Genomic DNA, 13,664 nt, shown 5'->3' on the forward strand with positions numbered 1-13,664 from the left:
TGTACCATGACACCCAGGTCTCGCTGCATCTCCCCTTTTCCTAGTCGGCCACCATTTAGATAATAGTCTGCTTTCCTGTTTTTGCCACCAAAATGGAGAACCTCACATTTATCCACTTTATACTGCATCTGCCAAACATTTGCCCACTCACCCAGCCTATCCAAGTCACCTTGCAGTTTCCTAGCATCCTCCTCACAGCTAACACTGCCCCCCAGCTTAGTGTCATCCGCAAACTTGGAGATATTGCCTTCAATTCCCTCATCCAGATCATTAATATATATTGTAAATAGCTGGGGTCCCAGCACTGAGCCTTGCGGTACCCCACTAGTCACTGCCTGCCATTGTGAAAAGGACCAAATGAATGAAGATATGCAAACAAGTAACCATGATAAACAAGATATGCAAACAAGTAACCATGATAAAGGAAACAGGGAAACAGGAAAATGATAAGTTCATGACTGATCTGAAAAGCTGACCCAGAATTAAATATGTGTAAAATTTAAAAAAAACATGCCTTAAACCACACCTTCATTGTCACACGTTTGCAAATTAATTTTAGCCAAATGAAACTTGAAAACAAGTCAGGTCGGAATTTATAGTTAAGACAACTTAATTGATCATTTTCTTTAAAGTGATTTAATTGTTTTGGGTATTTCACTTCTTTCTAATTGTTAACTGAGTCTATTATTTATGAAAATTATGAGAATATATTATGAAAATAAACGAGAATAAACAATAGAACCACATCAATTAGAAACAACAATGTTCTTTTCAGCTAATATTTAAAAAAAGTTAAAAATGACATGGATTTAAATAGAAATGTCAATAATCTCAATATCTCTAATTTCAAGTAACCTTTGCATTCCCTCTCTCTCCACCACTCTAGTTGTCCTGCCAGTTCCACTGTTTGCATCTATATATCCCTTCGTTATCAGCTCTTCCACAGCCAAAATATGACTGTTGTGGGGTCTACCTTTCCTCGGTCTTTGGTGCTGGCTCTGATTTGTTCTGAACCGTTTTATACTTCTTGTTTCACTTCCCCTGGCTCTATCTGAAGAAGGGTTTCCACCCGAAACGACACCTATTCCTTTTCTCCAGAGATGCTGCCTGACCCGCTGAGTTACTTCAGCATTTGGTGTCTATCTTCAGTGTAAAGCAGCATCTGCAGTCCTAGCAGCAAAGGCATCGATTTACCCTGACAGTCTAACCTTTCCGGACCGAGGCAGGGCAAGTGGAAGAGAGCTGCCATTGTCGCTCGGAAGGACAATTGTCCCAGGTTTATTTCCACATCTCATCTGCAGCACAGGACCACATCTCAGGGCTATGGGATTACACCCTATTTAGGGCACCCTCACGCTTCCTGGCAATTTGAGTAATGATTTATTCTGAATGGGACTCATTCCTTTGTACGAAGATGAAAAGGGGACAGTGAGGCCGCTTGGGGAGTTGAGCTGTGTGATATCACAGACTTCCAGAGTATTGTTTTCTTTTCTTTTAACCCAACCTATTTATCTAAACATAGTTCAGCTTTTACTTCCTTCTGATTCCACGTAATTCCATGTTACATCCGTCAGTACAGTGTGCCAGAATTACTCCATCATTCAGTACAAATACTTGTGCATTGGAGTCAGAGAGAGATAGAAATCGTGAAACCATCGTCCCTTCAATCTGAGTTATTCTTACAAAATTGGTACATTTTAAAAAGTAGGGTAACAGCCAGTGCTTTTATGTAGTTGTTCCACTATCAGCTAGTTGACCACAATGATAAATTATATAATGGCTGTGTTGTTTAAACCTTCAAAATGTATTACAAAATTAATAGCTCCCCAAGTGGAAATAATATGCTTCCAATTTCAGTCTTCTTTCCTCTACTGAAAATCTAAAGGTTGTAATTTAATTCTAAGGCACACAAAACATGCTGGAGAAACTCAGCGGGTGCAGCAGCATCTATGGAGCGAAGGAAATAGGCAATGTTTCGGGCCGAAACGTTGCCTATTTCCTTCGCTCCATAGATGCTGCTGCACCCGCTCAGTTTCTCCAGCATTTTTGTGTACCTTCGATTTTCCAGCATCTGCAGTTCCTTCTTAAACACTAAGTAATTTAATTCTATCCTGTTTCAAACTGTGCAACACAAAGGGCTCAGGGTCAGGCACTTCTCGAACATGTATTAATATTTATTTTCAAACACGATCAATATTTTCAAACACGTTCAATGTTGTTCTACGATAGATGTAACCTACACAGTGTAGGTTCAGCTTTCTGGGCGCTTTGAAATATACGGGTCGTGCCATTCCATGACGAAAGGTGATTAGAGCTAATGAAGGCTGGGTGTGCAGGAAACCGTCCCTTTGTGAGAATGATTGGGAAAGATGCCAACTGGTGGGAACAACAATTACTGAGCTGCTGTTTTTCTAGGGTAGCAGTGATCCTCGGGGAGTTAGCGGGCACTCTATTAGCTGCATAGCTTGCAGTGCATGACATATACTATCCAGATCTTGAGAGGTGGCAGAGTTTCCTTGGGAGAATGATGGAGCACCACCAAGATGGCTTCTGATGCCCCCCCCGCCCCCCCCCCCCCCCCCCCCCCCCCCCCCCCCCCCGGCAGTAATGCAGATTGAACAAGTTGCCTCCTGGCTTCCACCGTGTCTATATCTAACCATCTGAAACCATTACAACTAAACAAAATCAGAAACACAAGGGCACAAAGTACTGGAGTAATGCCCCTGTCCCACTTAGAAAACCTGAACGGAAACCTCGGGAGACTTTACGCCCCACCCGCCTAAGGTTTCCGTGCGGTTCCCGGAGGTTTTTGTCAGTCTCCCTACCTGCTTCCACCACCTGCAACCTCCGGCAACCACCTGCAACCTCCGGCAACCACCTGCAACCTCCGGGAACCGCACGGAAACCTTGGGTGGGGCGCAAAGTCTCCAGAGGTTTCCGTTCAGGTTTTCTAAGTGGGACAGGGGCATAACTCAGCGGGTCAGGCAGCATCTCAGGAGGACATGGACGGATGACGTTTCAAGGTGGGGACCCTTCTTCAGTCCGACGTGAAACGTCACCGATCCATGTTCTCCAGAAATGCTGCCTGACCTGCTGAGTTACTCCAGCACTTTGTGTCCTTTTGTGTAAACCAGCACCTGCAGTTGCTTGTTTCGAAAATCAGAAATCCGATTTTATTTTAAGTGGAAGTCGTGTTTTGCATGTTGGTTTTTTCCTACATTCAGGACATGTTGTTCATTTCTGCTAGTTTTGTATAATGGCTTGACTTCTAATACGGAAAAATTATACATTTGAGCAATTTCCCCCCAATTCCAAATTGGTTCAAATTAAGGTTTTATCTTGCGTTATATATAAATATTTAGTGGTATGATTTATGGCAGGTGAAGGTGTTGTTGCATTCCCATAAAACTGTGCGGCTTCAGGGGACAACTCAATCTATTGGCAATGGAACAAATGATCTCAACATGTCTTTGTTGATTGACTCTTTTGGTACTACAGCACATTTTCTGCAGTCTTGTTTGTTTCCTCTTCCAGTGATCTTAAAAGTGTCATGGGAATTCGGGCTCTGTCACACGACAGCATCTTCATCCCAGACACATCTGTGCAGCAACCTGCTCAGCCCGTTCGAGTGTTTTCACAAGAGAGTGTATCTGCGCCTATCAGAGCTTTACAGGTAATGAAGATGTCATTTCTGTGTACTAATGTGCATTATTGTCATCTGGTTGCTAAATACCATTTAATAGGTTTTTTTTAAACTCTCCCAAGTGGGTGTACTCCGCGTGCCAGTACAAAGGGTGAGGATTACTACTTGTCGTTAGACAGCGTAAAGGTGACCATTTCTGTACTTGCTTGTTGTCCTTGCTAATGTCTTTTTCATTAAGCATCACAGGACAGCAATAATTTGGGGAAGTGTACTCTGTGAATTACAGTGACAGACCACGTTACGAGTGTTGCTGTTAGCTTGGTATTGTCAATTGAATTGAAGAATCATATTGCAGGTAACCAGGCCCTTAGGCCCAACCTGTCCATGCTGACCAAGATGCACCATCTAAGCGAGTCCCATTTACCTGCATTTGGCCCATTTCCCTCTAAATCTTCCCAACACATGCAACTGTCCAAGTGGCTTTTAAATGTGATTATTGTACCTGCCTCATCTAGCTCATTGGTTTAGTTTAGAGATACAGGATGGAAACAGGGCCTTCAGCCCTCGGAGTCCACGGCCACCAGCGATTCCCTACACTCGTACACAAGCACAACCCTACACACTGGGGACAATTTATAATTTTGAACGAAGCCAAATTAACCTCCAAACCTGTACACCGTTGGATTGTGGGAGGAAACTGGAACTCCTGGATAAATCCATGCGGTCACAGGGAGAATGTACAAACGCCATACAGACAGTACCCATAGTCAGGATCTAACCCGGGTCTCTGGCACGGTAAGGCAGCGACTCTACCTCTGCACCACCGTGCTGCCCATATCATCGGGAAACTCTATCAGTACTCTGGCAGCTTGCTCCATGCTCAGTTTGGGTAATGATGCTACATTATTTTAGCATCCTGCACAACCAGCATTCAGCATATGCTATATGATAGACCAGTATTAGACCTGGCGTTAGACTGGTCACCATGGGCAGTCAGTGCTGGGCTTATTATGTCAATATTAATCCTCATCACGCTAGACCTATTTTCCAGTAATGTCATCCTTCTGTTCCCGCATCATGTTCAGCTCCAAAACATACACAATATGTAAGAAGCATTATCAGTATTCAGCCCAGGAGAAAGACATTTAAATCCTTTGCCCTACCTACGAAGAGCAAGTTCATCGCCACAATAACATTATTTGCCATTGTCATTATTGACAATTTTTCCTTTGACATTATTCCCCAATAAGTTAAGTGACAAAATGCTTGCCTCCTGACAGTTCTCCTGGGAATGTGTTATTGACAGGAGCAGGTGTTTACTCCACCCCTGTGGATAAAGAGGCTGAGGCGTAGATCAAGATTAATAATTCAGATTGAAGTATTAATTGGGATGCGAAGGGACCCACTAAAACAGTTTAATTTATGTCTAGCAACTGGTAGAGTTGTTGCCCCCCAGCGCCAGAGACCCGGGTTCGATCCTGACCTCGGGTGCTGTCTGCGTGCAGTTTGCACGTTCTCCCTGGGACCGCGTGGGTTTCCTCCAGATGCTCCTATTTCCTCCCACATCCCCAAATCGTGCAGGTCTGTAGGTTAATTGTCCCAGGGTGCAGGGAGCGGGTGCGAAAGCGGGATAACATAGAACATCGTTTTGCACGGGTGACCAATGGTTGGCGTGGACTCGGTGGGCCGAAGGCCCTGTTTCCATGCTGCGTCTTTCACTCATTTAAACAAATGTGTTGTCATTTTAATGAATCACTTGAAGCGTTTAGTCACAGTTTGAAAATGACCACAATAAAGGCCAGTGGCCTTTGTCCCTTTAGTTTAGTTTAGTGAGAGAGAGCGCGGAAACAGGCCCTTCGACACACCAAGTCCGCTCTGACCAGCGTTTCCCACACACTAACACTATCCTACACACGAGGGACAATTTACAATTTTACCAAGCCAATTAGCTTACAAACCCATACGTCTTTGGAGTGTGGGAGGAAACCTGAGCTCCCGGCGAAAATACCACGCAGGTGACGGGGAGAACGTACAAACTTCGTACAGACAGCGCCCATAGTCAGGATCGAACCCGGAATCGAATTCTGGCGCTATAAGGCAGCAACTCTACCGCTGCGCCACCGTGCCCTCAGTGCTAACTTTGACAACGTTAGTAACATCCCTGCCTCTGAGTCGGGAGGTGTTGTGCCTCAGCCCCAATCCGTAGACTAGAAAAAAACATTTAGGATGATGCTACTGGGCACCACTGAATGATTGCTGCACTGTTAACAGTGTCACCTCGCTGATCAAACATCATATTCGACCCACTTTGTGGCTATAAGGCAGATACAAATAATTTCACACAAATGGTTTTGAAGAAATGTATTTTTACAAAATGGTAGATCATCCAAACTACGTCACATTGCCAAAAATGTAATTGGGCACAAAGAAAAAAAAACGTGACGTTTCAGGACGGGACCTTTCTTCTAACCCGACACATCACCTATCCATGTTCTCCCGAGATGCTGCCTGACCCACTGAGTTACTCCAGCACTTTGTGTCTTTCTTTGGTAAACCAGCATCTGCAGTTATTTGTCACCATATTGTGTAATTAAGTGTTTGGATAGAAAAGTAACCATAAGGGAATTTCAAAAAATTTTATTTAAAATTTAACATTTAAAAATGACCGGCTGGAGGAATGATTTCAGTGGCTAATTGTTAGAAATGGAGAACTTATTGCAAATTAATGAATGTCACATCAGTAAAATGTTACGTAAACTTGAGGTGGCAAGACTTGACTCCTCCAACAAGTCTATTTAGTGCAAAGTGTGCACTCCGTGTCAGCCAAGGTACATTGATGGGGAGGAAGGTGGGGAGAAGCATTTTGCACAAAGTATTTGGTGAAACATTACAACTTGTGCAGGGCAGCACAGTGGCACAGCACAGGAGCTGCTGCCTTACAGCGCCAGAGACCCGGGCTCAATCCTGACCACGTGTGCTGTCTGTATGGAGTTTGCACGTTCTCCCAGTGACCGTGTGGGTTTTCTCCAGGTGCTCCGGTTTCTACCCACACTACAACGATGTACAGGTTTGCAGATGGTAAACTTGTAAATTGGTAAACTTTGGTAAACTTGTAAATTGTCCCTAGTGTGTAGGGTAGTGTTCGTGTACGGGGTGATCTCTGGTCAGCGCGGACTCGGTGGGCCCGAAGCTCTCTAAAGTCTAAAAGTCTACTGTAACTTTTGTGTGTTCGGAGTTAACCACAGTTTTGTCTTTTACTCGAGAGCACAGAAATGGTGGTGAGAACCATAGTGTCCCTCTTATATCAAGAGCATTCTGGATTTATTGTACACAGCTATCTCTAATATATAGTGGTAGGCCAAATGTGTTTCATTTTCACCGGATTAAAATCCTGTTATTAATAATTCAACAAACAGAAATCTGGCAGAACTGGATATATATCACTAAAACCGGACCGAAATCTACCTAGTTCAGGATGATCAATGTTATCCCATTCAGTGCCTTTTCTATTGTTTCAAAGTACACAACCACACATTTACACGGCCAAAGTGACTGTACATAGCTTTGTGTAAACCCCCACATGGAAATCTCAATATCTGAAGGAAAATTGAATGTGCTTCCGTGTTGACAGAGCACTTGAACACTACAGTCACTAAGTGCCCTGGAGAGTTATTAGTGTAGGAGGCTCAGAAACAGGCTCTCAGCAGCTATTGCAGGCGATGAATCATCTTCTGAGACCAGCTCACTGTACAGTATGAGATGCTGGTTCATACCAAAGATCAACACAAAGTGGTGGAGTCATTCAGCGGGTCAGGCAGCATCTCTGGAGAACATGGATACGTGATGTTTCGGGTCTGAAGAAATGTCCCATCCTGAAACATAGAAACATAGAAACATAGAAAATAGGTGCAGGAGTAGGTCATTTGGCCCTTCGAGCCTGCACCGCCATTCAATATGATCATGGCTGATCATCCAACTCAATATCCTGTACCTGCCTTCTCTCCATACCCCCTGATCCCTTTAGCCACAAGGGCCACATCTAACTCCCTCTTAAATATAGCCAATGAACTGGCTTCAACTACCTTCTGTGGCAGATAATCCCAGAGATTCACCACTCTCTGTGTGAAAAATGTTTTCCTCATCTCGGGCCTAAAAGACTTCCCCCTTATCCTTAAACTGTGACCCGTTGTCCTGGACTTCCCCAACATTGGGAACAATCTTCCTGCATCTAGCCTGTCCAACCCCTTAAGAATTTTGTAAGTTTCTATAAAATCCCCCATCAATCTTCTAAATTCTAGCGAGTACAAGCCGAGTCTATCCAGTCTTTCTTCATATGAAAGTCATCTGGAATCCCAGGAATCAGTCTGGTGAACCTTCTCTGTACTCCCTCTATGGCAAGAATCACTACCAAACCACCAAGAATTTTGTAAGTTTCTATAAGATCCCCCCTCAATCTTCTGAATTCTAGTAATTTTTTTTCTTTGTCCCTAATTACATTTTTTGACAATATTACGCAATTAGATGATCTACCATTTTGTAAAAACGCAAAAACGGAAAATGGGGAGGCAGCATTTTGGGTCGAAACTGAAGATGGGTTGTGAGCCGAAACATCACCTATCTGTTTTCTCCAGGGAAGCTGCCTGACCCACTGAGTTACTCTAGCATTTTGTGTCTATTACTGTAAATTATGTTAGTTCCCAAACTTTATTTGGCTCTGATCTGCTAACGATTCACTGTGTGTCCAGTTATCATCACCACTTCTTCCTGGCTTTCCTCCATTTTGTCCACTGCCCCACTTTACCCTGTTCCTATCTCAAGACAATAGTATGATCATTCACATGCTTTTTAATATCTTTCCAAGGTGCAGTCAACACAGTTTGGACTATCTTTTGCACCAATCTGATGTTGTTCCTGGTCTACCTTCTGAACCCCATGGTCTTTAGTGAACTGTGGATGCAACTCTTGGTTAGGGGTTTACAGACTAACAGGAAGCTACTGAAATAGGTTCAATGTCTTTCATTTTTCTGAACAGATAACTTTCATATCTAAATATCTCAACCTTTTAATATCGATAATTGGGTAGATTCCCAATTTACGGTCATTTACGGTCCCTTAGACAATAGACAATAGGTGCAGGAGTAGGTCATTCGACCCTCCAAGCCATTCAATGTGATCATGGCTGATCATCCCCAATCAGTACCCCGTTCCTGCCTTCCCCCCCATATCCCCTGACTCCGCTATCTTTAAGAGCCCTATCTAGCTCTCTCTTGAAAGCATCCAGAGAACCTGCCTCCACCGCCCTCTGAGGCAGAGAATTCCACAGACTCACCCCTCTCTGTGAGAAAAAGTATTTCCTCGTCTCCGTTCTAAATGGCTTACTCCTTATTCTTAAAGAACTCGCATAGTCCACCCAAGCATCCTGTTTTGCAAAAACAAAATGCAATTTGTGCATTGTCATTGAGATGGGCAATAAGCCAAGGGCATCAAGTGGTCTGCAAGCTTGGCCACTGCAGTGAGGTTAAACTTATTTCTAATCAATCTTCATACCTGCCTTGCAGTCATATGTGCGATTGTTTATGCTTGATCAAATCTCCCCACTTGCTCAAATCCAGGTACGGTAACGAGAGTAACTATCAAACCATGCTATTAAATTCCTTTCCCTCACACCCATGAACATTTCTTTATGGTCAATCTGCTCTGACTCTGACCGTGCTGTTGATCCACAAACTGATCGTAACTATGGCACTGGTGCCCGTGGATACTATTTACTGTGAGCAGTTTTTGCTTAATGTACAACTGGCTGAAGCCAACTAAAGAACCATTCAAGAATGGTGAAGCCGTAGCGATAGGCTGGACTGTATCCTTGGAGATCGTAACATGTATAACTCATCTGTACTTTTTTCTTAATGTTTGTTGCAGTTAAAAGTACAGCAAAATATTAAACTGGGACCACCTCCGACGTCAATACAGGCAAAGAAGATGGAAGATACCGGTGCAAGTTCTGAAGATGATGGATTGCCCAGAAGTCCACCAGAAAGCTCCCCTATCCACGAAGCTTTAGCACGTAGCCAGCTAGCCAAGGTACAGGGCTCTCAGAGTCGAATCACATCAATTGCAATGGCCAGTCACGTAACCAGTTATAACAATAATCAGTCACGTACAGCATTGATCCGGCACTCCCAGTGGAAAATAAAGCTTCCAAGGAACTCATCTCTGAAAATCAGGCTTGTATACCTGCTCTGAGGGCCCAGCCATGGAATCACCCTTCATTTTACAATGTTTAACCAAGAGAGATTGGAAGTGAGGAGTTATGGCAAACGTTTCCATTCTCGGCGATGGTGTTAAGATAAGTGATTTCAGGTCACGGGTCCAATGCCCGATACTTTAGATTGTTAGCTCAAGTGGGTGTAGAAAGGAACTGTGCAGATGCTGGTTTGTACCCAAGGTAGACACAAAGTGCTAGCGTAACTCAACAAGTCAGGCTCTGGAGAAATAGGATGGGTGCGATCCGAAACGTGGCCCATCCTTTTTCTCCAGAGATGCTGCCTGACCCACTGTATTACTCCAGCACTTTATGTCTATCTCAAATCAGTAACTGGTCACTGGTACGTTAATACATTTCATTCCATTATACAAATCAGGATTATACCATGCCTTGAGGAATGGAAGGGGAGTACGAGTGTGTTGGTCCACAAAGATGGCCATAGGACAACTGATGCATAATACCAGATAGTAGTCTGACAATTCACACCACTATCTGACACTTTGATAGTTGCCTGACAATGCAGAATCTGGAATAGAAAAGGAACAGACTCAACTAGTCTGTGACTCGGAGAACAGGCATTATTTGGTTAGGAACCTTTGACAGGGGCAGAAGAACTCTGTTTACATTTTCTCATCAAATATCAATGACCGCGCCATATTTCTGGCATTTTAGACTTTTGGGAAGAGCTACCGCACATCACATATTAGTTAGATATGTTCAGAAAGCTGTCTGTTTTGTACATGGGAGGTGACATGTAAATGTAGAGGAGTTGGGCTCCTGTTAAAGGACATTGCTTAGCCTTTATCTTGAGCAACTATTGGCCTCCTTATTTCAGGAAGGAGGCCAATGCATTGGAAGCAGTTCAAAGACTTTCTAGACTGATACCTGGATGGGTGGTTGCCTTATGAGTAAGCTTGAGACGGTTTAGACTTGTACTTGCTGGATTTGAGAAGTGAGAGGAGGACTTAATTGTAACATGCACGGTCTTGTAACGTCTTGACAGTGGAGAGGACGTTTTCTCTTGTGAGAAAAACTAGAACAAGGGGCTGTTGTTTAGAAGAGCCTAGGACAAGGCATTTCTTTTTATTCTGAAATTCTGTTCCTTAAAAGGTATGAGAAGCAGAGTCTGATTATTTTTTAAGACCGAGCTTTCAATACTTGGAGGGCGAAAGGCTACCAGGGATGTGAAGTTTGATATTACTGTTAAGTCAACGATGATGTTATTGAACAACAAAGCATGAGGGACTGAGTGACCTTTTTCTGCTGATTTTTATGACTGTTTGTATGTTTCATGCCACAAAATATTCTAGCGTGTCATTCGTTCAAATTCCAAACCAACCAGCAGGTCATGAGTTTCTCTGTCCCATTTATATTTAATTCCATTTCATTTTCAACTGACATTTCTATTTCTATCTCCCCCACCCCCAAAAAAAATGGTCTTATGCCCCTGTCCCACTTTTGAAACCTGAACAGAAACCTCTGGAGACTTTGTGCCCCACCCAAGGTTTCCGTGCGGTTCCCGGAGGTTCCCGGAGGTTTTTGTCAGTCTCCCTACCTGCTTCCACTACCTGCAACCTCCGGCAACCACCGGGAACCGCATGGAAACCTTAGGTGGGGCGCAAAGTCTCCAGAGGTTTCCGTTCAGGTTTCCTAAGTGGGACAGGGGCATTATTAGTGTTTGTTGACATACTTATTTAGTGTTATCAGTTACTGTCCAATGTCCCGTAAAATCCAATCTTTCTTGGCCATTAAGCTGCAATATTGTTGCAATAATTTGCATGCGTTAGTAAGTTTCACGCACATGATACATGCAACCAGCTCTGACTGTGTATTTTGAGAAATTCGAGATAAACTTTAATCACTGAATACCATGAAATAGGAATACACAGTGTAGCTCACCAACAAAAAAAAATCTACATTTAAATCCTCTCTCCTGTATTAGTATTCAACATTAGTTTAGTTTAGTTTAGAGACAGCAAGGAAACAGGCCCTTCGGCCCACCGAGTCTGTGCCGACCAGCGATCCCCGTACAGGAGCACTATCCTACACATGAGGTTCAATTTACAGAGGCCAATTAACCTACAAACCTGTACATTTATGGAATGTGGGAAGAAACCGGGGAACCAGGAGAAAACCCACACAGTCACGGGGAGAACGTACAAACTCTGTACAGGCAAGCACCCGTATTCAGGACTGAACCCAAGTCTCTGACGCTGTAAGGCAGCAAATCCACCACTGCACCACCATGCCATCCTAGTATTCCAGATTCTCGTAAATATTTAGCACAGAATATATAAGAGAATATGTTACCATAGCCACCATTTAGTCAATAATTCAATAACACAGACATAATGAAGTACTGCTCCTTCATCCCGTTTTGTCACTAATGGCAATGCTGTTCCATGTCTGCAGCTGGTCCCAAGCCTGACATTTGCATCAGGTGCCACTGACTATCCCTGCCTCCTTAACAGCTGAACCAAATAACCCCCTCATCAAAGAACATGGTGCAAGCACTTCATATGAAACAAACAGAACTCTGCCTTTGTGGGTTTCTAAGTAGTTTGCCTTGGAGACCTAAACGATGATAGAATTTCACACATTCAAAACATTATAAAATGTTAAATGAAAAGATCTGCTGCATGTTCTGCAAGGATTGTACAAGGACAACCACAATGGTTCAATTCCTGTACCACGTAAAATATTGCATTTTGAATGAAATTAATAGAATTCCACACAATGCGGCAAGCCTTTCGAGGGCTGCAGAAGCGATGAAAGTAAAGACCTATTCCAATTTCCATTCTGAATGTAACCTGCTAATGTATTTCAAAATGATTTACATTTTTGCAAATGCATTTTTGAAAAAAAGCAGCAAAAAGATTATTTTTACTATTTGCATGAAAACAAAGCTGCACTACTAATATTAGTAAAATAAAATTGTATACGCCTTATATCTTTATAAATTTACTACACTCTACGAATGTGGTGTAAAGATGCCTGACTGCATTAACGAGGGCAAAAAGATAATTGTTCCCTATTAGCGAGATGTTAATACAGTACATGTTCTTCACATGGTAATTTTCATCATTAACAAGGCACAATGCGCGCGGCCACCTCCCACTTACCAAATCACTTTGTGGAACAATTAGAAATAGTTTGAGTCACTCTACGCATTCCATGTTCTACCTTCTTGTCCAACACCCGGGCTGTTTAGATCGTACACGGTGTACTTATATTTGAAAACGAAGTGACTTGAAATCTAAAGACAGGTTAAAAGTGAGAGCACAGAAGACTGCTCTGGCCATGATTGATGTTGCACTACACTGATCTATTGTGCCAGCTGATGCCAACTTCAACTAGAAACGGTGCAGGAAAGAACTGCAGATGCTGGTTTAAATCGAAGATAGACACAAAATGCTGGAGTAACTCAGCGGGACAAGCAGCATCTCTGGAGGGAATGAACGGGTGGCGTTTCGGGTTGAGTCTGAAGAAGAGTCTCAACCCGAAACGTCACCCATTCCTTCTCTCCAGAGATGCTGCCTGACCCACTGAGTTACTCCAGCATTTTGTGTCTATCAACTAGAAACTGGTCCAGCTGCCACTTGAAATAATGCATCAACTTATCATTGCATAAGGGTCCAACCTGTTCCATTGATCCACTGTTCCTTTGGTAAAGCAGGATCTCCTGACATCTTAAAGTTTTGATCTCACAGTTTGTGATTGTGATTCCAGGTCACCCAAACAAACTGTCCAAAAAGC

At 43.2% G+C, this 13,664-nt stretch overlaps 1 protein-coding gene across 6 annotated transcripts in view; it reads left to right on the forward strand.

The window, feature by feature from the left end:
- Positions 1–13,664, forward strand: part of cracdl (CRACD like) — a 196,454-nt gene that overhangs the window by 133,455 nt on the left and 49,335 nt on the right. For 5 of the 6 annotated variants that reach the window (XM_033023218.1, XM_033023219.1, XM_033023221.1 and 2 more), the window contains 2 exons: positions 3,535–3,673; positions 9,563–9,724. In XM_033023218.1, coding sequence (XP_032879109.1) covers positions 3,535–3,673; positions 9,563–9,724 — 301 coding nt within the window. The remainder of the gene's footprint in view (positions 1–3,534; positions 3,674–9,562; positions 9,725–13,664) is intronic. The other variant, XM_033023223.1, reaches the window with a different exon arrangement.

The sequence above is a fragment of the Amblyraja radiata genome, chromosome 6 (assembly GCF_010909765.2).
Source record: "Amblyraja radiata isolate CabotCenter1 chromosome 6, sAmbRad1.1.pri, whole genome shotgun sequence".
Lineage (NCBI taxonomy): Eukaryota > Metazoa > Chordata > Chondrichthyes > Rajiformes > Rajidae > Amblyraja > Amblyraja radiata.